The 27840-nt window shown below is 51.1% G+C and overlaps 1 protein-coding gene across 2 annotated transcripts in view; it reads right to left on the bottom strand.

The window, feature by feature from the left end:
- ABTB2 (ankyrin repeat and BTB domain containing 2) overlaps nt 1–27840 on the bottom strand; it is a 181600-nt gene that overhangs the window by 26612 nt on the left and 127148 nt on the right. For both annotated transcript variants that reach the window (XM_082343689.1, XM_082343690.1), the window contains exons 2-3: nt 21858–22004; nt 14994–15207 (exon numbers count right to left, since the gene is read on the bottom strand). In XM_082343689.1, the coding sequence (XP_082199815.1) occupies nt 14994–15207; nt 21858–22004 (361 nt within the window). The remainder of the gene's footprint in view (nt 1–14993; nt 15208–21857; nt 22005–27840) is intronic.

Raw genomic sequence — 27840 nt, 5'->3', positions numbered from 1 at the left:
GAACCTTGAACAGGGGAAGGGACGACAACACAGACCCAGGGGCCATGGGGTCAGAAACATGCGAGGTGGTGAGGCGGTGGGCACGGGAGGACTGTGAGGGACCCGCAGCCCCTAAATGCTGTTGGCGGCCTGACCAACCTCAGAAACACCACACACATGTGCGCGCGCACACACACACACACACACACACACACACGCATGCAAGCGCATCCGCATCCGGTCAGGCTGCTACTGTGACAAACAAAGCCACTTAAAAGGGTCACCGACTGGGAGCATTTGTCTTTGTGTGCATAAAGTAGCAACTAATGTCAGTGGGGGAGGTGTAAAATACACCAAAGAAAACGGGTCTTTAACAGGAAGGGGGGTGAAGAGGAGGAAATAGAGACCCGGGGAGGCTTTATATGCATGACCTCACCCAAGGTCACAGAGCCCTTCAGCAGCAACAGGGGGCCCAGCCCCATGTGTCATGACTCAGTTTCTCTTCCTCTCTCTTTAAATTAATCATACAGATGAGCCTGAGAATATCAAGCCAATGGGCTCACAAGGCCCTTCAATAGGACCAGGCCTGCAAAAGCCATTTTTCCCTGTTAAAAAAATGAAAGAGAATAAACTTCTTAAGACCTTGGTTTTAAGAGGTCCCTGCAGCCTGGGGGGAAAAGAAAAAAAAAAAACCGTTGCCCCACTCAGCAAGCATATGATTTATTGGGATTACAGTCCTATAAGCAGTGTCTTAACAACATGAAACAGGAAACGCCTCCAATTTCCAGCTCAAAGCAGGCTCTGTTCTTCCTTGAGGTGGGCAGGGGCCTTGGGGAGAGAGTCAGGTTGGTAGATGGGGCACAAGCCTGGAACTGGAGGCCCAGGTATGAGAAGGCCTTGTGCCTCTGTCCCCAACTGGCAGGCCAAGTCTGGGGCCAGCAGGTATGTCCCCTCTGCACCCACCCACGAGGACTGGGTTCAAATACTCAGGCAGGCAGATCTGGGAGGTGCCCACTGGCTGGGCAGGGCCTCGAGACCCGGCCTGAGCTCAGCCCTGGGAAACCGGGCTGTGGTTTCTTAACTTCCACCGTTGGCTGGGAGGACACAGGACTCTGGGGCGTGGGCCTGGCTGGGAGGGTCTGGGGATGCCCATGATGCCTTAGAGCCCACCCTGCCTGTGAGCACCCTTAGTCTAGGAAAGGAATCTCACAGGGACCAGCTACACAGCTGCAGGTGATGGTCAAGGGAGGCGGTAGCCAGAATGTCTCCCACCCTCAGCCCTAAATTCTTGCACTGCCTCTGCCCCACCTTCAGTGGGAACCACTGCTGAGCACTGGTGTTGAATGGGGTGACCTTCCCCCCGAATCCATCCTTCTCATGGACCTTGCTGGGAAGCACGCCGCTTCCACGCCCTACCCTGCTGTGCCGCCTGGGCTGGGACCTGGCAAGTGGCACCGTCAGGAACCTGAGAAGATGCCAAGCTTTTCCCAATCAAGTGACAGCTCTTCAAGCAGAGACTGCTCTAGGAAGGTCAAGGTCGGCTCTGCTCTGCCAGCTCTGAGGCCCTCACCACAGGTCCCCCAAGATTTCTGGAGGGCCACGGTGGCCGAACACCAAGCCAAAACATCCACGGAGAATGAAACCAACACTGTCCCAACTGAAGTCAGATTCCGCTCCCAGTACAAAGGAAGCGATTCTAGTCTGGTTCACATCTTGGACTAATTATTTTTCTAGAATTGCTTGGTAAACCAGAATGGTTTGGCTCAGCTTGGAGCCAGAGCCGGGCAGGCATCTCTCTTCTGACCCCGGGGCCTATCTCCTCTGGCAGCCCCCGCTGCCTCAGACCCTGTAGCTGACCCCTGGCAGAATCTCCACGTGGGGTCAGGTGACTTCTGTTAGAGGCAGGGCTTAGGACTTTCTTCTGGGAAATACACTTTTCTTATTAAAACCCATCTGGTACAGATTAGAGGCACTAGAAAAACCTCCAGTTGCTCAGATATGTATATGGATATAAATTTAGATTACAACCAAGTCATGATTAGCTGTGAACGATTTCCCTGCCTCTTCCCATTGGTTGCCCGTCAGGGAACCTAAACATGAGCTGTGGGATGGGAGGCCAATTGGGTAACAATCGGGGCATCCTGGCCTGGCTCCGAGGCATCCAGGAATAACTGGTCAACACAAACAACTAACGTGTACAGAGCATTTGCTGAACACGTGGCACTGTTTTAAGCCCTTTATATCTATTGACTTATTTCATCCTCATATCTACTTTATGAAACAGGTACTATTATTATCCCCATTGTACACATGGAGAAACTGAGGGCTGGAGAGGTAAAGTAACTTGCTCCAGGTCACGCACCTAGTAAGTGGCAGAGCTGGGATGTGGTCCCAGGCAGGGTACCCCCCATGTCCAAGCTCCCAAATAGTATACTCTACTGCCACTTAGCTTAGTCAGTTGGCCCTGGCTTTCCATTTTTCTGGACCCTGGACATCTTGGGGATGATGAGCATTAGGCATGGTAGCCATGTAGTCTGTCATCCAAGCTGGACCACTTTTGAGAGGGAAAAGGAGTGCTATTGCCAGCAACACTGGGACAGCAGGCATACATGAGAAGTGTCTCAGGCAAACACAAACACCTGGTCACCCTGGCATTAGGCCCTGGGGTAAGGCACCTTGCCTGGCTCATGGGTCTCCTCCAGGCAGTGGGAGGCCCTCTCTGCCCACCCGCCCTGAGCCTGGTCCCCATTCTGCCCTCAGCACTGCACCCTCACAGCACTTAGCCCATTTGGTATCATTTTGTTTGTTCACATTCTTTTTGCCTGCTTTCCCCTCAGGCTATAATTTCTCCGAAGGCAGAGACTGCTTTACTTACTGACGCTACCCATCCCCCAGCACAGAAGCCCATGTTAGAAACTCAACCTTTGAATTCAGAAAGCATAGCCCAGGGAATTCCCTGGCGGTCCAGTGGTTAGGGCTCCGCGCTCTCACCGCCGAGGGCCTGGGTTCAATCCCTGGTTGGGGAACTAAGATCCTGCAGGCCGCGTGGTATGGCCAAAAAAAAAAAAAGAACAGAAATGCATAGAACGTTTCTCACTCCTAGAGGCAAAGCCCTCTGGCTGCTAACATGTTCTCAGGGGTCCGCTCTTACTCCAGAACTCTCTGCAGGGCTCCCGAGCTCTAAGTCAGGCAGATGAGCTCCTGAAATGGGCAAGTGCTTCGTCTTCCATTCTTGGAGGCTTGGGCTGGCTTGGGTATTAACAAATGGTTCTCTTCAGAAAAAAAGAAAATATTTCCCTGATAAAAAGATAAGCATTCCGCAGGAGAATTTTCTACCCAGGAACAGCTTGCTGGGGGAGCTCGGCTGACTGGGGCTAAGGTGGTTTCTGGGAGGGCAGCTAGGATGGCACGTGGAGCCGTCTCAGGGAGGGGATGGCAGGTGTGGCTCGGCAGATGTCCATGTGGCCTTGAGCCGCGATGGACGGGACACAGCCATCTGTCTTTGGTAACTGGGCCTGACTCCAGGGTGGCCTCTTATGTGGGTGGGAGGGTACAGATTTCACTGGAGATTGCATGCGGGCACCACGCCTCCACCCTCTCCCCTACAGCAGGGAGGGCTCTGAGTGATGCAAGGTCCAGGGCATCTATCTGGCCCATTTCTCAGGCCAAGGCTCCCCTGCGTGGCGGTCTGGCTGGCAGGCAGCTGGCAAGGCAGGCCAGAGGATCGCTGCTTCCCACACAACGGGAATGGAGCGGGGTGAAAGCAGGCCTCCCTCTCTCCGCTTGGCTGGGGTGTGGCTCCCTTCGCCTCCCGGCTGCACCTTACCCCCAGGGCTCACTGCTGCAGGAGGATGCAAGAGACTCAGAATCACCCAGGCTCGGCGTCTGTGACGGCTGACAAGAGACCACAGCTCTTTCACCCTGTGGAAGCCACACAGTCAAGGGCCTCCAACCTGTTCAAACACACGCCCCTGCTTCTGAACACACGCTTTCAGAATCACGGTGAGGGCACTGCCACCACCGATCAGCCTCTGCCAACAAGTCAGCTTGGGAGGACCCTATTGCTTAGCTCTCCTGCTCCACTGACCCAACAGGCAGCTGCTGGGCAGTGGGCCAGGGGTGGGGTCATTTATTTAGAGTCTCTGAATAGGTGTTCCTGTCTGGATTCAGCTGAGTATCGTCACACAGCACCCGCCTTCCCCATCCCCCCACAGTCTAAGGCAGAAAGGTGACCCATTCACACTGTCAGGTAAAGAGTTTCCAGAAACTTCCAGGAGGAGGTAGAGGCATGGGGCTCTTGAGGCCTGGCAGAGATGCACGTGTGTAAGGTGGAGATTCCCGACTGGCAGCTAGTGGCTTTGACCTGAGCTGGAGACGGTGGTGCACTCTTAACCCAGCCAGAGGAAAAGGCTCCCAGCGCTTGACCCTGCTTTCTGCACCCACGGCCCAACTGCAGCCTCAGGGGAGACGCTGGCACTGGCTTCTGAGCAGCAAAAGCACATTGCTAAGGTTTGCTGAGGGCCTACTACGTGCCAGGTAAGCAAGAGGCCATTCTGAAAACATTACCCTCTAACACAGCCACCCTGCAAGGGTGTTTTACAAATGTGGAAACCAAGGCTTTGAGGGGTTTGGACACACGTCCAAGGTCACATAGCTAGCCAATGGCGATCTGTCTGGCTCTAAAAAGAGAGATTGCGAGGTCCTTCCTGAGACCAAACTGCCATACGCAAAGTGCTCTGAGCCTGCTGGCTGGTGGAGAACTGGAAGGCAGAGCATGAAGGAGAAAAGAGTCGCCCCAGTGCGCTCACTGCCCCATTCTGCTCAACTCCAGCCTCCGCGCCCATAGCCGCATCAGTCCTGAAGGCAGCAGGGAACGGGGTGCGGGCTGGGCCCCAGAGGGACACTCCAGACCCCTTAAGAGCTTTCTTCCCCCAAATCTCCAATATTAAAGCAGCAAAGGAAGCGGCTGTCAGAGGCAGTTGGTCTTGAGGGAGGAGGGAAATCTGGGGAGCCGGCTGGCAGGCAAGTAGGAGCAGGCCAGAAACCAGCCCAGCTGGACTCCAGACATCGCCCGAGCTCCTATCCTGGCCCATCCTCGGCGTCTGCAAAGTCCACAGCTCAGCCTAGGAAGCCGCCTTCTGTAAGAAACCAAACTCCATTCCCTTGAGTTGGGACTTTCCAGCACCCAGGCGCCCTCTGGGAGACAAAGGGCATTGTGGCGGCCCCGTGACAAAAACACCCCTGGGGCTGGCAGTTCCCAGTCTTCTTCTTCTCTGTGGGGACCGGGTGGGCGCAACAATGGGACAGGAAATCACACGCAACAGGCAGCCCCGGGGGCACTTGTCAACAGCTGGGTTGGGATCCTGTTCTTTCTCCAGCCCCTGTTATCTGGCACTGCCACTTCCTTTGTCTGTCCCCCATCCCTGGCTCACTCCTTCTCGGATGCTGGACAGATGCCCACCCTCGCTGGCCACCCAGAGCCAGCTAACTCAAGCCTGTGGGGGAAGAGGCCCTGAGTAGTTGAGAGCGAGCAGCCCAAGTCACACTGGGCAGGAGGTGCTGATGGAGACCGGTTCCCAGGGTCTTTCTCTCTCCCCCGGGAGGCGGGAGGGAGGTCTCACCCCCCTCCGCTGACACTGTGAATTCACTGCATTCTTATCGTTGGACCTCCCCGGCTGAGCTCAGATTTGCCTCTTCCTAGCTGTGACCTTGGGTACCCCTCTTACCCTCTCAAGGCCTCAGTCTGCTCTTCTCTAAATGGGAGTGGAAACGGCTTCCTCTGAGAGCTTGTGAAGATCTGCTAAAGAGTCGTGTGTTTAAAGTGCTTTATAAACTGTAAAGATTTGTCCAGATGCTTCTAACCCATGTAAATATAAATCAGGTCATATCACTCCCACGCTTAACACTCAATGACGGCAGCCCGTCTTGTGCAGGCACTGTGGCCAAACCAGCAAGTGAGGGGCCAGGGGCACGACTACATCACTAACTTCAGAGTGCTTGACTTGCTGTTCGGTCTTTGAACCAATGGGTGGATGAAATCCAGTTTCTAGAGTTCTTTGAGATTCTCGGGTGGTGGGTTGCGATAAATCCAAAGTCTGTACATATCTCTGTTCAAAACTATCTTCACTGAATTAAACCTTTGGACCATCTGGTCTACCTCACCTTCTCTGTCATTTGCCTGATTCCCTGGCTACAGTCAGGGGTGGGTTAAGAGGGAATTAAGGGCAGCGATTGAAGGAGGTATATATGAGAGGGAAAGAAAACATGCACTTTGAGTAGATGTGATTTTTAAATTCACCATTGTTTTGGGTTATTTATGCATTAAACATGATTTAGTTATTTGAGTCCCTCCACAGGTTTATGAAAACAGTAATTATACTGACAATAGCAGCCATCACATATGAAGAGCTTAGTCTGTGCTAAGTCCTTTCAATGGATTACCTCATTTGATCCCTACAAAAACCTATGTAAGTAGATCAAGCCATTTTCCATTAAAAGCTGGGGAAACTGAGGCCTGAGAAATTAACTTGCCCATAGTTACACAGCTAGTAAACGAGAGAGCAGAGACCCCACAGATGGTCTTTCTGACTCCAAAAGTCCAACCTTTAGGCTCTATAGCCTATTTCACTAACCAAACAAAATATTTAACTGCCTACTCTGTGCCAGGGAATGTCCTATGTGCTGGGGTCACAGTGGTAACACCGGGCCCACAGTGCCTACCTTCTAGAGGGGTGAGGAGGGGGCAGAAAAGGAAGTAAACAAATTCACAGACAAGGTAACTTCAGACAGAGGAGGGTGCTTGGAAGAAAGTAAAAAGCAGCTAAGAGGATGGAGAATGACTGGGGGTGGGAGGGACAGCTCTCTGTGTGTACTGCAGACCACAGACAAGTCACTTCAGAGGTCACTGGATGCACCAGCCTGGGAAACACATGCAAACAAGTACTTAATTCACCCGATAGCTATTTTTATTTCTTTTGCTTCCATTTTGGGTAAGCAGATGGAAATTCAATGCACAAAAGGGGGGGAGTGGAAAGAGAGAAAAGAGCTTAACATTGCAAATCTTCTTGAAATGGTATTTAAGGGAACCACAAGTCAGGAGCATAAAGCCACCAGTGCCATCATCTCTATTATTTGATAAGAGAACACTTTCGCAAGCCGAGCAAAAGATTAACGAGCCCACTTCTTCAGACTGAACGCGCAGCCTATCCGCGGGCGCCTCCCATTTATGTAAAGTGCTCATCTGAGGGGAAACGTCCCCCTCCTGCATCTGGACTGGAACAAAGAGAGGCCTCTCTTTGCTGTGTACTTCATGTGTGTTGGGGGCCCTGCCCCAGAACTTGGGGGGCCCCCAGGAAGTAGGCACTGCTTAGATCTTCACTCTACATAGGAGGAAACTGTGGCTTGGAAGGTAAGGAGACATGTTCAGATCACACAGCTGGAGGAGGCGGCGCTGGTTTGACCCTCACACAAGGGCACCTCTAAGGATGCAGGTCTCCACGGGAAAATCACTCAAGCGCCACCTAGGAGCATTTGCCTAGATAAACAACAACCACTGATGATTTAAAACAAAAAACAAAACAAACCTTTTCTGTGTTTTAAAAATGTACATGAGGGCTTCCCTGGTGGCACAGTGGTTAAGAATCCGCCTGCCAATGCAGGGGACACGGGTTTGAGCCCTGGTCCGGGAAGATCCCAAATGCCGCAGAGTAACTAAGCCCGTGCGCCACAACTACTGAAGCCCACGTGCCTAGAGCCCGTGCTCTGAGACAAGAGAAGCCACCGCAATGAGAAGTCCACGCACCACAACAAAGAGTAGCCCCTGCTCTCCTCAACTAGAGAAAGCCCGAGCACAGCACCAAAGACCCAACACAGCCAAAAATAAATAAATAAAATAAATAAATTTATATTAAAAAAAAAGTACATGAAATGTAGATTTCATGACATATTTCATATGTCATGAAATATGCACTTTGAAGCAACAAAATCCCTCTGCGACTTCTGCTGCCAGTGTCACCCCACCTGTCCCAGTGTCCCGTGGCTGTTCTTTAAGGCCCAGTTAAAACCCCAGTCTGTTCTGAAACTACCTCCCCAAAGACTCCAGTCTTCTCCAAGATCCTCTGGGCTATGAGGATGAGGATGAGGATGAGGATGAAGAAGATGATGACTGACACATACTGTGTGCCATGCACTGTGCTTCGCATATATTAACTCAATCCCCACGACACCCCTACGAGGTCGGCACTGTTAGTCCTGTGTTAAGAAGAAACTGAGGCATAGAGGCTAAACGACTGAGGCCACCAGCTTGTACATGGCAGAGCTGGGTTTGAATCCCGGCCGGTGTCAGGGCCTGAGGGCTGACCTAATGCAGTATCATACAACCAAGCTTCTTCTTACATTGTCTGGTGGTTTGTGCTCATTTTTTCCCTCTGTCTTGTTTTTGCCTCTCTCATTAGGCAGGAGACTCAATCACATAAGGCGCTCCGTAATTCCCTTATATCCCTTCCCTGCTGATCAACAGAAGTACAGTGAGAAATGTGAGTTAATTAGTGAAGCACTTAAGATGGTATCTGTCACTTAATATGTGCTCTATAATGCTAGCTATAATTAGCAGGAGTGTTTGTAAGTAGGAGTAATATTAGGAGTTGCATTATTAACTATTATTATTGGTAGTGGCACTGGTTATATTGGTAATATCAATAGTAGTAGTGGTAATTGTATTAGCTGTAGTCGTATTACTAACCCAGATGCTGCTGGAGAACCACATTTTAAGAAACATCATCCTACGTCAATCAAGAAAGACTATTCTCGGCGCCAACTGTCACCTAAGCATGTTTATGACCATTGTAGTAACGGGGGGAGTGGGGGGCGGGGCTGGGGGATGACAGCCACCATTTATGAGTACTTTTAGGTGCCAGGCACTGAGGTGAGTGTTTTACCACATTATCTCAGTTAACCCGAGTAGCATCTTATTATCTTCACTGTTTTACCGCTGAGGAAACTGAGGCCTAGAAAGATGGGCTGATGTGTCACACCGCTAGAAGGTAGCAGAGATGGCACCTCCGGGATGACCCAAGAGGCTGGTGGAACCCTCTGACCCTTGGGCAGTATCTGAGGTCGTGGTATGGACTTCAGGTGGAGTGGGTAGGAATCCTATGGGCTGACACCTTTGCCAACTCCAGTTTTTCTGAGTTCTGTCCACATACTTGCAGGAACCTTCTTGGCCAGCATGACATGGATCAGGGCAGCGAAGAGATGGGCTAGACACACAGCACCTTCTTCCGGGATCTCACCTGGAAAAGGGCTTTGATCTCAGAGCAAAAATAGCTCCATGGGAACTGGCGACTGATAGGTAACAAAGCAGCAATCTGGGCCACCTGTCTCAGCTGAACCTGCCCAGGGTGCAGGACCATGTACCAGACAGCTCCAGGGTGGATCCTGGTAGAAGTGCCTTTCCTCGCAGCAGCATGGGAAGGGCTTCCTAGCGCCTTCATTCTCAGAGTGGTCCAGGTGCTGAGAGGGGATGTGTGGGGAAAGGGCAAGCGAAAATCAGCCAATCACAGAAACACTGAGCAGGCCAGCGGTCCCCAACCTGTTTGGCACCAGGGACCGGTTTCGTGGAAGACAATTTTTCCACGGATTGGGGGCGGGTGCGGGGCGGGGCGGGGGGATGGTTCAGGTGGTAAAGCGAGTGATGGGAAGCGATGGGGAGCAGCAGATGAAACTTGGCTCGCTTGCCCGCCACTCACCTCCTGCTGTGCGGCCAGGTTCCTCACAGGCCGCGGAGCGGTACCAGTCCGCGGCCTGGGGGTTGGAGACCCCTGTTCTAGGCCACAAGCTCAGCCCTCCCCTTGTCTTGGCCCTGGAGGTCCCAGCTCCCCCGGGCATCGTTCTGGACCGTGTTTCCTTATTCTCACACTGCTCCTTTCTCTCTCCCCCAGGTCCCACACTCTCTCTTGCCACATGGTCTCGGCATATGCTATTCCTTCTGCCTGATACTAATCATCATAGTAGCTAATACTGAGCACTTACTGTGTCCAGGTACCATTCTAAAAGTGCTACCTGCGTTAACTCATCAGCGCTCACCTTACGGGTGGTTGTGAAGACTAAATGTTACTTGTCCACAGAACCTGGGCTCTGGAGAGACTAAGCGACAGGTCGAAGGATCTAAAATAAGAGAGTGGTAAGTTTGATCTCAAATGCGCGTCTTTGAATCGCAGTTTTCCCCTCAGATCATGCTCTGCTGGCTGAGAAACAGAACACCAGATGTTTCTAGGTTCCATCCCAAGTCAGACGCTCTTCCTGGCTTAGTGTCCTGAACACCAGCAGGCCCCCAGCCCTCGGACTGAGCTTCCCTCCATGAAGGGGCACTGTGCAGGGCTGGGGAGAGGGAAGCAAGGGGCCAGGGCTTGAAGCTTAAGCAGATGGGCTGGTTTGTGGACAAGGAGCCCACCTTCGTTTCCAGTATTCCCAGATATTCCTCAAGGATCTGGCTTCTCTGCTACTGCTGGCAGCACCGTTCGGTGAGTCTGAGCACCCCAGCTCCCGAGGTTCTGAGGCAGAAAATCAGATCACCCTCTGTCTACCTCAGCCCCCTCTGCATCTCTAGCTGTATCTGTCTCCCTCCGTGTGCTCTGCTGGATGATGTTCTCCTCCAGCAATTTGCTGGCAAGCCGGCAGACCTCCCTCTGTTCCTGCATGTCTACACAGCCTTCCTCCCCGCTTCCCCAAACCCCTCATTCCCAGGGGGACGATGTCCTCTGCCCGGATGCTATTTCAGCTACCCATCCCTCTGCCTCCAGGCATGACGAGCAAGGACCACATTTAGCCATATGTGGCTGTCCATTCTCCTCTAGACCATAGGGGAAGAGGCTCCCCCCATCTCCCTGGGTAACCCTGGATCTCTGACAGCAAGTTCTTTCACTTTCTGAGCTCAGTCCCGGGTGATGACATGCCCTGCAGGGGGGCAGCTGTGACTAATCCTGTGTTTGAGATCCTGCTGGTGCCTGTGATGCAAAGCTGCCAGCAAGAAAGGGATCCTGGGAGGGTGCAGGGAGGCTCCAGCTGCGGGGCTCTCCCAGGGCAGAGGAGAGGCAGGTGGGGCTGGAATGGTCCCAGAGAAAGTGGCCCCAAGGGCCATCACCCACCCAGATTATCTCAGAGCTTTAGGACTGGGTCTCAGCAGCTGGGTGGGAAAGCTGTAGCCTGGCATGGTGAAGGTTGAGGGCTTTCAGGTCAGAGAGACCTGATTCGAATCCCTGCCCAGATACTCAGCAGCTAGGTCCCCCCTGGCCACGTGCCCTCGTCTGTAAAATGCAGGTAATGCTAACACGCACCTTGCTGATTCGTTGTGGAGCACAAAAGAAACAGAAGTTGGTAGAGCTGCCCTTTAAAAGGAAGAGCTGGCTCCTTTCACATGTGGCATCTCACTCGCCCTCCCTGATGGGTCACTCAGCCCTGTTTTACAGATGAGGAGCCTGAGGCGTGGAGGGGCCTGTGTGGGAGGCTGGATCCGAGCCCAGGCCCCTGCGCGAAGCCTGTGCTCTCTTCCCTGCTGCTGCCCGCCTCACTGCGGAAGCACGTTCGACTGCCTTCTTGTGCCTCGCAAAGCCCCCGCTGCTTCTACGACTACCTCCTCCCTCCAAACCCAGAGCAGGAGGCCCTGGGGAGAACGGTCCTCACGGAGAGATACTGAGGCCCCACTGACCAGCGCAGACGCAGCTCACGGCGTAGCAGGATGAGCTTCACACAGAGGGTTGAAGGCATGTCCCGCCTGCCCTTTGTCAGCACACTTGTGGTCACACACAACCCCCGTGGGAGGGAAGAAGGGTACTTTCTTCAAAGCGGAAATCTATAAGCACAGACTGCAGCGGCACCGTCAGTGGTGCCACGGGCCAAACCCAAGCCGCCAAACTGAGCTCCTTAGCCCAGGTAGGCGAGGCCGTGGAAGAGGTCCCTTAATCCCCACGGGCCCAGACATCCCCAAACCATCGAATCCCCAAGCGGAAAGCCTCCAGGCTACAAACCCACCATCATACCCGAAATCAGAGGTTCTGTCCAATTCTGGTTGGGGCACCTGACCCCCATGTCCCAGACATGGGACAGAGGGAGGAACTTCAAGGGAATGAAGTGGGGGAGGGGAGAGGAAGAGACAGACAGACGTCCCCCGACTCACAAAAGCAAAGCTTTGTCACCCTGGAGCCCTAGCAAACGCCAGCTCCTTGGTGCACAGGAGAGAAGGTTTTCCCCAGGGCTCTGCTGAGGGTATTGGAGTGGCAGTGCCTCGTGGGGACATGCGGCCCAGCCTGCAATGGAAAGGCCAGCCAGGCTCTCCAAGGCCTGCAGGGCCTGCCCTGTCAGAGTGAGTCCAAGCACGGCAGGACCCACTCAGCAGCCAGGAACCGGGCCACCAGAAAGCTGCCGGGCTGTCTGCCCCCCTGGGTATTTTTAAGGTGTCCTCCTTTTAGTGCCCAAATGTGAAATTTGGGGATTCTTTTTTCCTGATGGTGGTTCCAATTTTCCACATGTCTAACACCCACTTGAAACGATTCACGGAAAAATGCTTTTGCAACCAACTTCTTTGTGCCACAGACAGTGTGGTTTGTAAATAAGGAGATATCTAAACACGTACTCATGTGTATGTTGTCACTCAAGCTCAGCCATCGCAATCACACACAGACAAGCAGCTCGCGTAGCACAGAAACCCTGATGTCATGTTTTAGAGCATCAGGGGCTGGGAATCCCCCCCGGAGGAAAGCCAGAGGGTGGCCACAAAGACATCCAAGGGGTTCCGGGCACAGAATCCACAGAAGAGCGCCTCCCTGGCCAGCGCCACAGCCAGTAGCCACGGTCACAGCCGGAGGGCCAAGCAGCCCAGCCTGGGGCAGCAGGTCCCAGGAAGGCTCCTTGTCCTCCTCTCCCAGCCACCTCTGCTTGGGTGACCCAGCCTCAGGCTCGGTCTAGCACCCTTGGGGACCTCACCACTAACAAGCAAGCCTCCCCTCCCCATCCCCACCCCCTCCAGATGTTTTCTTGGCCCTTTCTCCATCCCAGCCAGCTCTGGCAACCACAACAATTTCTCCACAAAGCAGAAACAGCTGGGGCGTACAGCCTGTGCTCTGGCCCCATCTCCCTGCTGGATGCTTCCTTCAGGAAACCCAGGGCCTCCACCTGCAGCCTTCTTGCTCTGTGTCAGGCCCCACCTGCATTCACTGTCCAGCTCCCCAAGAAATAAGACAACGATGGTCTAATAATGATACCAGTGATAATAACAGCAGTGGTAGCATTTACGGGGAATCTACTGTGTGTGTGTACTGGGCCACTATTGCTTCATGTCTCTCGTAATGACAGACGGTATGGTACAGAGGTTATGAGCAGAGCCTATGTGGCCTTGGCAAGTTACTGAATCTCTCTGTGCCTCCACTTACCCATCTGTAAAATGGGGCTGCGAAGAGCACCTATTTCCTGGAAGTGTGTGCCCACATGTAAAGTGCTCAGCACGGTGCCTGTCACGTGGCAAATGCCCTATAAACATCGCTGATCATCATCGAATCCTTAAAACTGCTTCGTTACTGCCCCATGTTTATAGCTGAGGAAGCTGAGGCTCAGGGAGATTTGGAACCTTGCACAAAGGTCTCAAGGTTCATGAATGTCCGAGTTGCTGTGCGGGCCCAGGCCACCTGACTCCTGAGCCTCTGCATCCTCTGCTCCCAGCATTTGCCATATGTCCACAGGATTGCCAGTGTTTTCACGACGGCTGTTTTTTAATGAGCTGGGGTGGGGATCTACCCTTGCATCTTTATCTTTTGTGACTGTGGAGGCCCTGGAGAGGTGGGCCTGGCTGTGAGGACCACAACACCAAGGAGACCCAATGCCTCCCAAAGACAATGGGTGGCGGGGGGCTGGGAAAGCAGTGGCACTCTCTGGATCAAGGTCTCAGATCTCCCTCCTCTGTGATGGGGCACAGAGACCCCTGGGCTGCTCTCCCCCTCTCCTGGGCCCTGCTGTGAGGTGGAATGTATGCACCCAGGGCTTCCTAAAGTGAAGGCGAGTCTCTCCCACTCCCTGGACCTTCAATTACACAAGCCTCGACCCCTGGCCATGGGTCGAGCCTGTGGACAGACCCTGCCTTGGGTGGCCATGTGGTGGCCTCCAGGTGAAGCTCCTGTTAGCATATATACTGGACAAATTATAAAAAAGCATCTTCTCTGGGCAGAAAATTGAAAAAAGGTGGCCCTCTGAGTAGACCAATTAGAATGGGCACCCTGTCCTCAGGCAGACATGGTTCCACGTGTGCCCCCCACTCATGCCCCTCACTGCGTCCCCTTGTGCAGTGTACAACCTGTATATCTGTTCTTAGCAGCCCTTTCCCCAGTTGGGAAAGGGCTGGGACTCCGCGGACAGCACTAGACTGGGGGCCAGCAGGCCTGGACCCTGGGGCTATTTACCCACTAACCTGCTGGAGATCAAATAACCTGCCAGAGACATGACGTTCCCATCTATAAAATGAGTGAACAGGGCAAAATGTGCCTAAGAATTCCTAACAAGAATGATGATAACGTGACATCATCATCACCAAAAGAGGTGACAGCCACCACTGATGGAGGGCCAATTACCACCCAGACATTGTCCTAAGTGCTTTTTCTGAGAGCACTAGCTCACTCGATTCTTACTACCACCTTTCTAGGCAGGTGCGAATACCTCATTTTATAAAAGAGGCAACTGAATTTCCAAGAGCCCAGGTAGTAAATGCTAGAGCTGCGAGACAGAGGCCAAAGCCCACTTTCTGAGACTCAACGACCCCACACTACATCAGCCCAGGGTGAACAAATCCCGCTGCACCCCAGGGACAGGCCTTCATCCATCTGAATTCGCAGCCGCCGCCCGTGTCAGGCCGCCTCCTCACAGGCACACAGGCCGGGGCCAGGGCTCTTTTTCCGCCTTATCCGTCGCTCGGTCAGTCAACACACATTGTGTCGCATGGTCCAGCAGGCGTGCAGCCCAAGGCAGATCCCTACCGTTCGTTGTTCAGGGCCATCCTCGGGGGGTCCAGGTTGGGGTTCTCCATGGACTCCATCTGTGGACACCGCAGGAAGTAGTAGAGCGTGTGGAGGGCGTCAGGGGACCAGGTGATGGGCTGGGGTGGCTGGCGGGCCTGGCGGGCGGGGCTGGAGCCAGGACAGAGCGGGTGGCGCCCCTGCATGTGGTGCACGGCGCGGGAGACCAGGTCGCCTGGGGGGGAGGGCAGGAGAGGGGGGGAGAAAAAGAAGAAGTCTCAGTTTATAGCCCACATTCTTCCAAGGATCTTGCTAGCTAGAGGAGCAGCTAAGCCTGCATGCCTAATTACTATTTACCCAGAGGCAGCAGGGGGAGGTGCAAACTGTCACCCAGACACACGATAGCAATTTAGATTCCCTTTCACTTTCAGTCCTGCCTTAACAGTTGAATGAAACACTTGGTAGGGCCCGGCCCCACCGGAACTTAGGCGAATACGGTTTCTTTTCCAACATCCCCACTCCCTCCATCACCCCACGGCCCTTCCCCCAGCTCTGACCACAGGAATCTCCCTGGGCCTCTTTTCCCAACCTCCAATTCCTGTGCTAGGCTGCATGGTGATTCTCCCCCGTGCTGTCTGGTGCAAAGTCCAGGTACTTCCGCAGAAAAGGGACCTCCCTCTCCACGGCCTCAAGGAAAACTCCCACCACCATCCATTATGCTTATTATGTGCTGAGTGTTCAATTTTCTAGAAATAGGATTTAATTTGATCCTTACAAGGCCGGGGCCCGAGTAGGAACCCCATTTTGCAGACGAAGAAATTGAGGCTTATCCAGTAAGCAAACATTTACTGACACCATGCATTTCCCTGGTCACAGGGATGCCGCGGCGCCCAGTAAATGGTAGAGTCTAGATTTGAATCCAGGCCTGTGGGACTCCAAAGTCCATGAACTGAACTGGGACACAGGCCGTGGCCTGCCCTAATGAAGTCTGCAGGGTCCTCAGGTCCCCATATCCTGTGCTGTGTTTCTTCCCCAGTTGAGTCTTTTCAATTCCCCACCAGCCCAGGACAGGAAACATCCCATCATTGTGTGAGGCCACAATGCTGAGAAAGGATGGGTGAAATGGCCCCAGGCACCTGCGGGCCCCTCTTTCTAGGAAAAGTGGCGCCTTCCATTCTTCTCAGGCCTGAGAACTCAGGGGGGCGTCCCCTGTGGGTCAGCTTGCCCCTTACAGATAACCCCTTGGAGAGAAAGCCGCTGGATGAGGCTGAGCTCAAGGAGGGAGAAACGAGTAGATTTTAATATGGCAGGTGAAGTGTTGTTCAACGTTCGACAGGACCAATTCATTCACTTATTCCGTTAACCTCCCCTACAGAGCCTCTGGGTCTGGGACTCTATACCATGTGTCCCCGGCGCCCTGCACAGCTTCTACGGCACAACGGGTGCTCAGCAAACATTTGGAGAATGAAAAAGTAGCCTTACACATTCATTTCATTCAAAATACAACTTCTGCTGGGGCTTGACTTGAGCTCGTTAGCTGCCAAGTTCTCCCATGACAGCCACAGCGGCAATGCTCGTTTCCAAGCAGGGACGATGACAGCCCTGGAATTGGAGATCTCCACTGGGAAACAGCCCTCCATGCCACCCCCAGGTCCTCACTCCTCTCTACACAGCGGACTCTGTCCATCCCGCAGTTGTAGCTCAGCTGCCTGGGTGCCTCCTGCCAGACCCCAGGGCCAAGAGGGCTGAGGGCACTGAGTTCCTGATGCCTGGTTCCCATCCCCAAAATCTAATTTAATTGGTCTGGGGCAGGACCCAGGCGTCCATATTTTGTAAAAGTTCCCTCAGTGAATCTAATCTCCAGTCAGGTTTGAGAATCACCAGGTAAGCAGATGAGCGCATAGATTCTGAATTCAGGCTTGCCTGGCTTCCAATCAGGGCTCTGCTATTTCTATCCTGTGTGCCTTACGTAAGTTACTTATCAAAGCCTTGGCTTCCTTATCTGTAAAATGGAAATAATCGTTTCTAACCTAAAAATCCTGAGGATTCAAATAAATAACCAATGTAAAACACTTAACATCATGCTTGGCACAGAGTAAGTGCTTGGTAAAGTTAAATATATCACCATTATTGTTACTGTCTTTTGTTATTAATCCTCTATCCTACAGGCCACCTCGTGGTACTCTTCCTTCCAGGACCTCTGCCTGCAGTCAAGCACTGCCCCGCATTTCCCAGGACAGGAGGAGTCCAGCCCTGCCCTTGGGCTCCTGGGTAGTAGAAACTGGCATCAACAACCCCAGGCCAAGCCGTCTCCCAGCAGCTAGTTGTACAGCTAAGTTGGCTGCAATAAGTTGAAACCTGGCTCCCGTTTCTCCAGGTCTAAATGTCATAACTGTTGGCATGACCACAGGACCACAAGGAGGAGAATTCAAAGAGTCCCCGAGAGCATCAAAGAAATCTTGTTGAATTATCATTTCAAAGACTCGACAAGGTAGAAGTCATTACCATTAATGATGTTTAAGATGGTTTCCTTGTTCCTGGTGTAGAACCCTTGGCAGCACGTTTCCAGCCAGGATGCAGGCAAGAAGATCGAGGAAGGAATAGGAATACCTCCTAACAGCTCCCTAAAAGGGAAGCCAGGAACAGAGAGGCCTTCCGAAGGTTCGGGAAACCATGAAGGCAGCAGCATGAATGGTGACTGGAGGTGGAGTCCCCGGACACTTTGCTCCAGGCCCAGCTTCGGGCTATCAGTCTCTCTCAAAGACCAAAGAGACAGATGCCTGCAGACAACTCTAATCAGGCATCTAAAAAACTTAAGCTGCGCTGCAAGTCCAGGTTACGGGCAAAGACAGCCACTTGCTTTGGATGTTCTCCCAGAGGGATTTTCCTCCCTGCCACCTTCTATTTTCTAGGCTTCAAGATAGACATGAAAAGATAAGACAAAATCTCTAAAAAAATCTCTTTACAGCCACCCCATAAGGGAGGCATTTCCATTTTACAGACGAGGACACAGGCTACACAAATTAAGTGATTTGTCCAGTGGCACAAGCAGGACTTGAACTGGGGTCCCTGTGTCCCAAACGCACGTTCTCGACCATTGCGACATTGCTACTCGAAGTGTGGTCTGCAAACTGGGACAGGTCTGTGAACTGGGACAGGTCTGCAAACTGGTTACTGGTTCAGAAGTTCATTTCAGAAACTGAGAGTGAGCTTGGAAAAACTTCCAGAGCAATCTGACAGAGTGATTTTACGCCTATTTAATCTAATTAATAAAATAAAATGGCTTGCATCTTACCTGTGCTTTATTTCATATTTCTAAACGTTCCTTTTTATTGTATTTTATGAAAGTTTCAGTTTGCAACAAAGCTGGGGGGATACCATCCCTGACCTGCTACCACAGTGAGTTTCAGAAGCTGTGGCCCAACGGGGCTGTGCTCTTGGTTTGGTACAGCTGGGCACTCAGAGCTGCTTCTGAGACATCCTTGTACTTGAGAATCAATTGATCCTAAACTTGATGAGACCTCAGTCTGAAGCCCAGAAACACCCACAGGTATGGAGAAACAAGCCCTCCCTGCTTGTTAATCACGAGAGCCCTGAGCAGAGGTGCTATGGCTTCCCTCTGGTCTGTCCAACCTGCATCAGGAGCCATCGAATAAAAAGAGAAGGGGAGGGCCTGGGATTCAGCACTCTCTCCAAAATGAGGCCCATACCATCTGGCTCCCTTTAAAAAGAAGTGTTTTGTTTATTTCTTATTCCCTTCCATTTATCTTCTCATAGGTAGAGAGGGACAGAGGAAAATAAAAGTGCCCGAGCTCCCTATGCAGATGGACCTGATACAAGAATGAGACTTCTTGACCTACCTGGCAGGCTGGTCCTGGCCGGGTGCAGGGAGAGCGGGTGTTAAAGCCGGGCTAAACTCTAAGGTACGAGGTGCTTAGCGCCAAGTATCACTAGCCTCATTAAGCTCTTTAGTCTTGAAGAGAAAAACTGCAATATCTTCCTCCACCTTCACCTCCTCCCTCCTTCACAACGATTAGCAAAAACCCTGGTTTCAGAGTGAGGGAGCTCGGGCATCTTGGCGCATGATACAGCCTGCTTGGTTGTCGGTGAAAGATGCTCTGGGGATCCTTCTTCCCTTTGGTCTGAAAAGTGGTTGAGCCAGGATGGGGACCAATCCTAGGTGGGTTTTAGGAGGCAAAAACTGGACGATAGAGAACTTATTCTTACACACACACACACACACACACACACACAAATACACAGCTCAGGTTCTGTTCTCATCACTAGCGATACGTACACCAGGGGATACAATAGAGAAAGTCTCCATTCTCATGAAGCTGAAGTTCTAATCACATGAGAAAGATGACCAACTATTCACAAGTAAATATATAATAAATGCCAAGTGTCCATTAGTGCTTTGAATAAACCAAAGCCATAAGATGGGAGACAGAGAACGAGGGTGGGACCCTTAATCTCTGCAGGGTGCTCAGGGAAGGCCTGTCTAGTAAGTGTTATTGGGCAGAGACTTTAAGAACGTGCCATATTTGGACAACTGGACGAAAAGGTCACAGGCAGAGGAACAGCTAGTTCGAAGGCCCTGGGGTGGGAGGATCTTATTAGCCAGGAGGCCAGGAGGCCAGGGTGGCTGGAGCACAGTCAACAAGAGAAGAATAGAAGACGAGGAAGGCAGATCATATGTCCAATCCCGGACTTCACTGAGTGTGTTGGGAAGCCATCGGGGTAATTGAGAGGATATTGAGTAGATGAGTGACATAATACAATTTGGGTTTTAAATATCCCTGGTTTGGCCCGAGTTGGTAGCCCTGGAAGTGGTGAGAGGGGCAAACTTAAACTTGGGATAGTTTTAGAAGGTAGAACTGATTGGACTTGGTCCCTGGGCTGAATGGTAAGGACAAGCCCTTCCCCTGAGGGAAGTTTCTGAATGCTCGCCTTGTGCCTGACTATGGATTGTAATGGGCACAGAGACCACTACAACAAAAGGCTCTACGATAAAAGTCAAGATCAGATTCCAATCTTTTTTATGTATGTATGTACGTATGTATGGCTGCAATGGGTCTTCGTTGCTGCATACGGGCTTTCTCTGGCTGCGGCGAGCGGGGGCTACTCTTCGTTGCAGCGCGTGGGCTTCTCATTGCGGTGGCTTCTCTTGTTGTGGAGCACGGGCTCTAGGTGCACGAGGGCTCAATAGTTGTGGCTTGCGGGCTCTAGAGCACAGGCTCAGTAGTTGTGGCGCACGGGCTTAGTTGCTCCGCGGCATGTGGGATCTTCCTGGACCAGGGCTCAAACCCGTGTCCCCTGCATTGGTAGGCGGATCCTTAACCACTGTGCCAGCAGCGAAGTCCCCAGATTCCGATCTTGACCTCAGCTGCCCTGAGATGCTGGTGGCTGGGCTGCTAGTCACGTCTACGAAGCCCATAGCCCTAAGTAATTTAGAGCTTTGCTAAAGTCAGACACAGCAGGAGTCAAGCCCCCTTTCTGATTCTTATTTGCAACCTGACTTGGGGAAAATGACTTTTCCTCTCTAAGCTTCAGTTCCCTCATCAGGACATAGCTTGCTGAGCCGTTTTGCACAGTAAATGAGATCACGTGATGAAGGCACTTCATACAGTGTCTTGCACACAGTAAGTGCTCACTTAATGTTCAAAATGCAAAACAAAATCAAGGTGTTCTCCAGTGGACTGAGGCCTAAGTGTGTCCCTCACTGTCCTCAGGCCAGGAGAGTTCACCAAACAGACTGCGCATAGCCCCAAAGACAGCCCACTGTCCAGGAGACATTCCCCGGGGGTGGGGATCAAGCTGTACACCCAAGCCCACTTCCTGCAGGGTCCTCAAGAGGCAGGGGACCCAGGTGGCCATGCTGGAATGCCCCTAGGAGACAGAGAGCTCAAAGTGCTGCTTTCTGTCCTAACATTATCACCAATCTGCTCTGTGACCTTGAACCAGGCACCTTCACTTCCTGTCCTGGGAAGGGAAGGAAGATGGGGGGGTGGGGGGAGGAAGCGAGGAAGCTGTGTCCTAAAGAAACAGAATGGCTTGCCATTCACTATTCGGGGGCCAGAAACCTCAAAGAAATCACAAGCGGAAAAGGCTGGAGCAGAGTGAAACTCCATCTGTTTCCACACTGTGTGCTATACGACCCTTGGCACATGTCCCCACCCTCCGCTGGGTGGTCTCATGACCCCAGGAGGAGCATGCAGTTTGATTTCTCAAATAATTGGGATAATGAGAGGGAGAGATCGGGAGACACGGGGATCTCATGCCTCCTAACACGATCTTCTGAAACACCTGTCAAACAGTAATGACCTAGACCCAGGGGTTTCCCGCTGTGTTCCAGAGAGCCCTGAGGTCCTGGGAGATGCCCAGGGCACCGCAGGGCTGAGGTCACTGATCAGGTCCTCCTTCAGCCAGAGAAGCTCCGCTTTTTCCTTTCTTTTTCTGTGATGAGGTTTCGGGAGGTGCTTTCTTTCAAATACTGGTTGTAAATTCAGAGCCCTTGGGGCCAGGCAGGTAAAATAAATAAATGGGACAGGCCAGCTACGAGAGACCGAGGTATTTGGCAATGTAGGGAATGCCTTCTGCCCCCTTAGCTGCCACTCAGCTCCCCCTGATTGCTGCCATGCAGGAATAGGGCGCAGCAGTGCCAGATCGTCTGCTTCCTCTAGAGAAACGAGAGATCCAAACTTGGATGTGATTAAATGCACCTGCCAACTAAAGCACACATGTCTGTGGGCCACCAGTTTGCAACCTCTGGCTTTCAGAGAAGGCAAGAAGCATGGAGGAGGAGGAGGAGGAAGCCAGGACCCAGAAGGTGGGCTCTTCCCCGCCTCTCCCTTGGAGCCAGCGGACTGGGGGTGCCCCACTTACTCAGCTCCGAGATGCTCCCCACGCAGGTGGCCAAGAGGGACTGCTCCAGGGTCCGGAGCTCCAGCTGGGCGTAGGCATTGGCGCGCTCGTCGTGGCCCAGGGACCCGCCGTTGTAGGGACTGAAGTACGCAGGGAGGGAGAGGACACCTGTGGGGAAACAAGGCGGACAGTGTCAGTGAAAATAATCAATAAACAATCAATAGTAAGAATAGGAAAGAGTTTTATTTGAGCCAAACTGAGGACTAGCCCAGAAGCCCACTGTCCAGGTTACTCTGAGAAACCTCTCTGGAGAAGCAGGGTTTTCGGCACAGTTTTATATCTTGTCAGAACAAAGAATATTAAACAAGTCTGGGTTACATTTCTTCAAGGTTTGAAAAAAAAAAAAAAAAAAAGAACAGACCAGCATGTACATAGGAAGTCGGTATGCCTTAGCACCTGAGAAGGGAGTCTTTTTTTTTTTTTTTAAACATCTTTATTGGAGTATAATTGCTTTACAATGGTGTGTTAGTTTCTGCTTTATAACAAAGTGTGGGAAGGGAGTCTTATCATCCAAAGAGGACCAGCATTGGCATCCCAGGAAGGGAGGCATTTAATCTTTATTTTTAACCTAGACGTTATTTACTTCTGGTCAATGTGCCCTTTTCTTTAATAATTAAAGCCGATGTACAATGTATGTTTGATAGGCCACAAACAGGCTATTTTAGTTAGCATAAAATTCAAGGTAACTCATGGATAAGCCAGAATGACTTCTCTATGTGTCAATATGTGAAAATGTCTTTTATCAACAAGTCACCTGAGGATGGAAGCAAAGCTCAAAGGCCACAGCTCTGCTCCCTGTCTGGTCGAGTGCGGGTGGTGGGCAAATCGCAAGGCTCCACTTAGGACAGCTGACTTTTCACTGTGGACGGTGCTGCAAGAGCCAGGACGAGGGTGGCCCTGTAGACGTGGTTTAAAGCAATGGGAGACCATCCTTTCTTGGAGCTGCACAAGGAACTGGCCTCCAGAGGCTGGTGGGCCACATAAGCGTTCATTCATTCCTTCCCTGCTTCACTTGCTGAATATCCAGAGTGCCTCACTCGGCCCAGGTGTTCTGCTGCCTTTAGGATTCCGGGGTGACAAAGAGACCTGGCTTTGTCTTCACGGAGCTCAGTGGATGGGGCGGCAGATGGAAACATTCACCCTGCCCACCCAAAGGGCGGCATCACCCTTGGAGTCCTCCCACTTCCTCATGCTGGCCCCCCTTCCTTCTTCAAGCCAAGAATAGGACTAGGAGAAACCACAGAGAAAAGGATGTTGCTTTCCCCACTCCAGGAAGGGGACTCATCCAGCCACTGGCCAAGGCCAATTAGCGTTTTTCATTAACACTTCAACAATAGAGGAGCAGAGCTGTCAGAATCAATCCCAGAGGGTGACAGCCTGTAAATTTCTCCAACTCACTGTGTGGCTTCTTAGAAAGCACCAGAAAAGCAAAATCAGACTGGCTTAAAATTACATGTTGGTTCTTAGGAGCATGTGGCCACAAAGATTCCCAGTTTTTGGTAACTGCTTCTTCTTTGATCAAGGCATCTTTGTCCAACCCCCTTGAACTTTATTTTTTGAAAGCAACATACCCACAGGAATTTATTTTAGTCACTTTTGGGAAAATCTCTTAAAATTCCTTGAGATAACAGAAGAGCCCCTGGGATGTGGCCAAATCCAGGCTAGACTTCCCTATCCTGTACCCAGAAATGTCACAAGGATGACAACAGCCATAGGTCCTGCAGCAGAGAGGTTAAGACAGGGCCTTGGAGCTGGAACATTTGGGTTCATGATTCTAGCTCTGTCACTTAAACCAGCGGTGTGATCTTGGGCAAGTTACTTCACTTCTCTGTGCCTCAGATTCCTCACGTGTTAACTACAGGTAACAAAAGTTACCTAGCTCACGGTGTGGCCGTGAGTTGTCAGATGTCCACGTGTGGACTGCTGCGTGGCTCAGAGTAAGTGCTCTTTGGGTACTCTTGTTATTACTTTTCCTATGTGCTGGGAACGCAGGCTTTAGGTACACTATCTCATTTATTCTTTGAACAAGGTGGGCACTGCTGGCTCCACTTTAGAGAATGTGCAGAGAGTTTCAATAACTTGCTCTACCAAGTGGCAGAGCTAGGATTCAAATCCAGGTCTGACTGGCTCTGGAATGTACACGTTTCACCTCTCTGTAAGCCCAGATTCAATGAACACACCACCAAGCTCACCTATGGCTGTCCCGATTCAGTGTTATTCCTGCTTGGTTCACCCATGGAAGCCCCAGTGCTGGGCCTCGTGTGCTCTTTTATGGGGCAAACGCACATGGCAGCCTTCCTGCTGCCCAGATCCTGGCAGCGTTCTTTGGCCACGCTCTAGGTTCGGCTGCCGGTCAGCCCTGCCCTCCTAGCCTGGCCCTCCCCTAACCCAGCCTCCCTGCCCTCCCCAGCACTGCCTCACTGCCCTGCTGTGTGGCTGGGACCTGCCGCTCTGAATCTCTCTCCGACCCCTCCAGGATGGCAGCGGCAACGGGCTCCCGATCTGGGCGCTGGTTCGGCAAAGCAGGGCATCAAAGCACTTCCTCAGAGCTCTGTTTCCAGTGGACGGAGGAGGGCATGACTAGCTTCCCCCTGCCCCCAGCCCTGTCCCCAAAGCAGAACCTCTCCCTGACAGCTGAGGACCCAAATGCATTAGGAAGACCTGGCTCTGAGCATTAAAACAAGTAGTGAAACAAAAGACAACCGTCCCATCCCCAGCCCGAACTACAAGCTCAAACCCACGGGCAGCCCAAATATTTGGGAGGGTTTCTACGCATCTACGGGTCTAACTCAGGCCCTGCTCTTCCTCTTCTCTTCATTATTAATCCACAGAAACAACGCTGGGGACGTGTGGATCAAATTTACAGCGCTTAGGGCAAGGGAATAGGAAATTCAGCTGATTTGTCAAAGGATTCCCAGAGAGAAATATTATGTCAATGGATCTAGTAACAAGAGCTTGCAGCTCCATTAATAATAGTTCCCATTTTCCCAGTCATCACCCACCCAAAGGGGTTTTCATTTAATACTGTGGCAAAAGTAATTATGAGCCTATTATTGATAATAGTAATTGATAGCATCACAGCTTTTGCATAGTACCTTTTGCTTTTAAGAGACTTCGAACACCGAGGAGTACGTAATTTATTCTTCCGGCAATGGAGGTAGGGAGGTCATTATCCGTAATAGCCACTGCTGACTTTTAAAGAGTGCTCACTATGTGCCAGGACTGCGATAACTTTATATGCATGATCACATGCAATTCCCAAGGCTTCATGAAGTACTGTTTGCACCCATCTTGTACATGAGAAAACCAAGGGTCCCGCCCCCAAAGTTAAGTGACTTGCCCAAGGTTACTGAGGGTCTGAAACTGAACTGGGGCTAAAATCTCAACCTCTTGATTCTCAAGCTGTTGAAATGAAATGACGTCCTAACTTTGGCCCCCTTGTCCTTTAGTTAAAGAGCACAAGGATATTTGAGAGAAAAGGGGTTCTGTTCTGTTTGCGCCTGGGGTCTGATAGGAGGAAATATAAAGAAAGACCCAGAAATACGACTTTCTTTTAATGTGTCTCCAGGCACTGCCTGCCAAGGAACCCTGGAGGCCTCGCGTAAAGCTCTACAGACTGAAGGCCATCTCTCTTATTCCCTCTGATCTTTCCAGAATGCAGTTCCATAGCTTGTCTTCCAAATCTGCCCCTTAAGAAAGCCTTTTTTGGACTTCCCTGGTGGCGCAGTGGTTAAGAATCCACCTGGCAATGCAGGGGACACAGGTTTGAGCCCTGGTCCGGGAAGATCCCACATGCCGCGAAGCAACTAAGCCCGTGTGCCACAACTAGAGTCTGCGCTCTAGAGCCTGCAAGCCACAACTACTGAGTCCGTGTGCCACAACTACCGAAGCACACACGCCTAGAGTCTGTGCTCCAGAACAAGAGAAGCCACTGCAATGAGAAGCCTGCACACCGCAACGAAGACCCAATGCAGCTAAAAATAAATAAATAAATTTATTAAAAAAAAAAAAAAAGAAAGCCTTTTTTAAATGTCAATGTGAAATTCTTCAAACACTTGCCTTAAGTTCTCTCAACACTTCAGTGCCCTCTTTGCCCCACAAAAATTCCCAGCTTTAGGGGATGGGCCCAGGGCAAGGTCATTCTGGAAAAAGGGATTTCCAAAAAAAAACAAAAGAAAAGCAACCCCCCTTCCCCCATCTGTTTACTAAAATCCTTAGAAAAAAACTGTTTATTTCAGTCGTGATGGAAAAAAAAGCATGCTGGAATGAAACCTGTATCCCTTTATTAATTAATAAGGACACCCCAAATCAATCCCTGCTGAACTCTGTAAAAGTTACAGAGAAAGCCCACGTGCGTCACTCATATCGTTGCTGTGAAATGAACTCCCGAGTGTGAGGCAGGGAGGCAGTAGGCATGATGACCCAGGCACCCTCTGTCTCCCTTGTCTACAAAATCAGCATTTCTGTGGAAACAACATTCCACCCCAGTGTGCTTTGACTGTACGTGAAGCCTCTACATTTCTCAATCTGCACACAGAACCACAATCTTCCGTCACTCAATTTTTCTCAAGCAGGTTGCCCAACCCTTGAATCTTGGAACTCATTACCTCATTCCCCAAAGCTTCCAGTCCCTTCTCTGAGCACAGCACCACATCCACCCAGTTGCCCAAGAACAGATCGGTGAGTCATCCTTATCAACTCTCTTCCTCCTCCCCCCACACATCCAATCAACCACCAAATCTTGCTGCTCTCATCACCTTCGTATCTCAAAAATCCGTCATTGCCGGGTCAGGCTACCATCTTCCCTCACTGGATACTGCAGCAGCCCCTCCCCGTCTCCTCCCTCCGTCTCACCCCATCCCTGACAATCCCTTACTCTGGTCACGCACTCTTATTTACTCTGGCTTTAAACTCTTCATCCACTGCCCACTGCCCTCACTCCCCACTGCCCTCATAAAGAGGTTCAAACACCTTTTCACAGATAAGAATAGATAATATTCTTCTTTCTTTTTATGATACTTAGAGATGAAAATAATTCTGCCAGTAAATAGGGAAATTCCCAGCACTTCTCAAGAAATCAGCAGAGCTAAGAAGCCTATGCACTGGAGAAAAGGGAACACTCCTGCACTGTTGGTGGGAATCTAAATTGATACAGCCACTATGGAGAACAGTATGGAGGTTCCTTAAAAAACTGAAAATAGAACTACCATACGACTCAGCAATCCCACTACTGGGCATATACCTTGAGAAAACCATATTTCAAAAAAAGTCATGGACCACAATGTTCATTGCAGCTCTATTTACAATAGCCAGGATATAGAAGCAACCTAAGTGTCCATCGACAGATGAATGGATAAAGAAGATGCGGCACATATATACAATGGAATATTACTCAGCCATAAAAAGAAACGAAATTGAGTTATTTGTAGTGAGGTGGATGGACCTAGAGTCTGTCATACGGAGTGAAGTAAGTCAGAAAGAGAAAAACAAATACTGTATGCTAACACATATATATGGAATCTAAAGAAAAAAAAAAGGTTCTGATGAACCTAGGGGCAGGACAGGAATAAAGACACAGACATAGAGAATGGACTTGAGGACATGGGGAGGGGGAAGGGTAAGCTGGGAGTAAGTGAGAGAGTGGCATTGACATATATACACTACCAAATGTAAAATAGATAGCTAGTGGGAAGCAGCCGCACAGCACAGGGAGATCAGCTCGGTGCTTTGTGACCACCTAGAGGGGTGGGATAGGGAGGGTGGGAGGGGATATGGGGATATAAGTATATGTATAGCTGATCCACTTTTTTATACTGCAGAAACTAACACAACAATGTAAAGCACTTATACTCCAATAAAGACGTTTTTGAAAAATAAATAAATAGGAAACAAAACAAAACAAACAAAACAACAACAACAAAAAAGAAGATTATGGGCTTCCCTG

Source organism: Balaenoptera borealis (genome assembly GCF_965194805.1).
Source record: "Balaenoptera borealis genome assembly, chromosome: 11".
NCBI lineage: Eukaryota > Metazoa > Chordata > Mammalia > Artiodactyla > Balaenopteridae > Balaenoptera > Balaenoptera borealis.
This window is presented reverse-complemented; position numbering and strand designations above follow the sequence as displayed.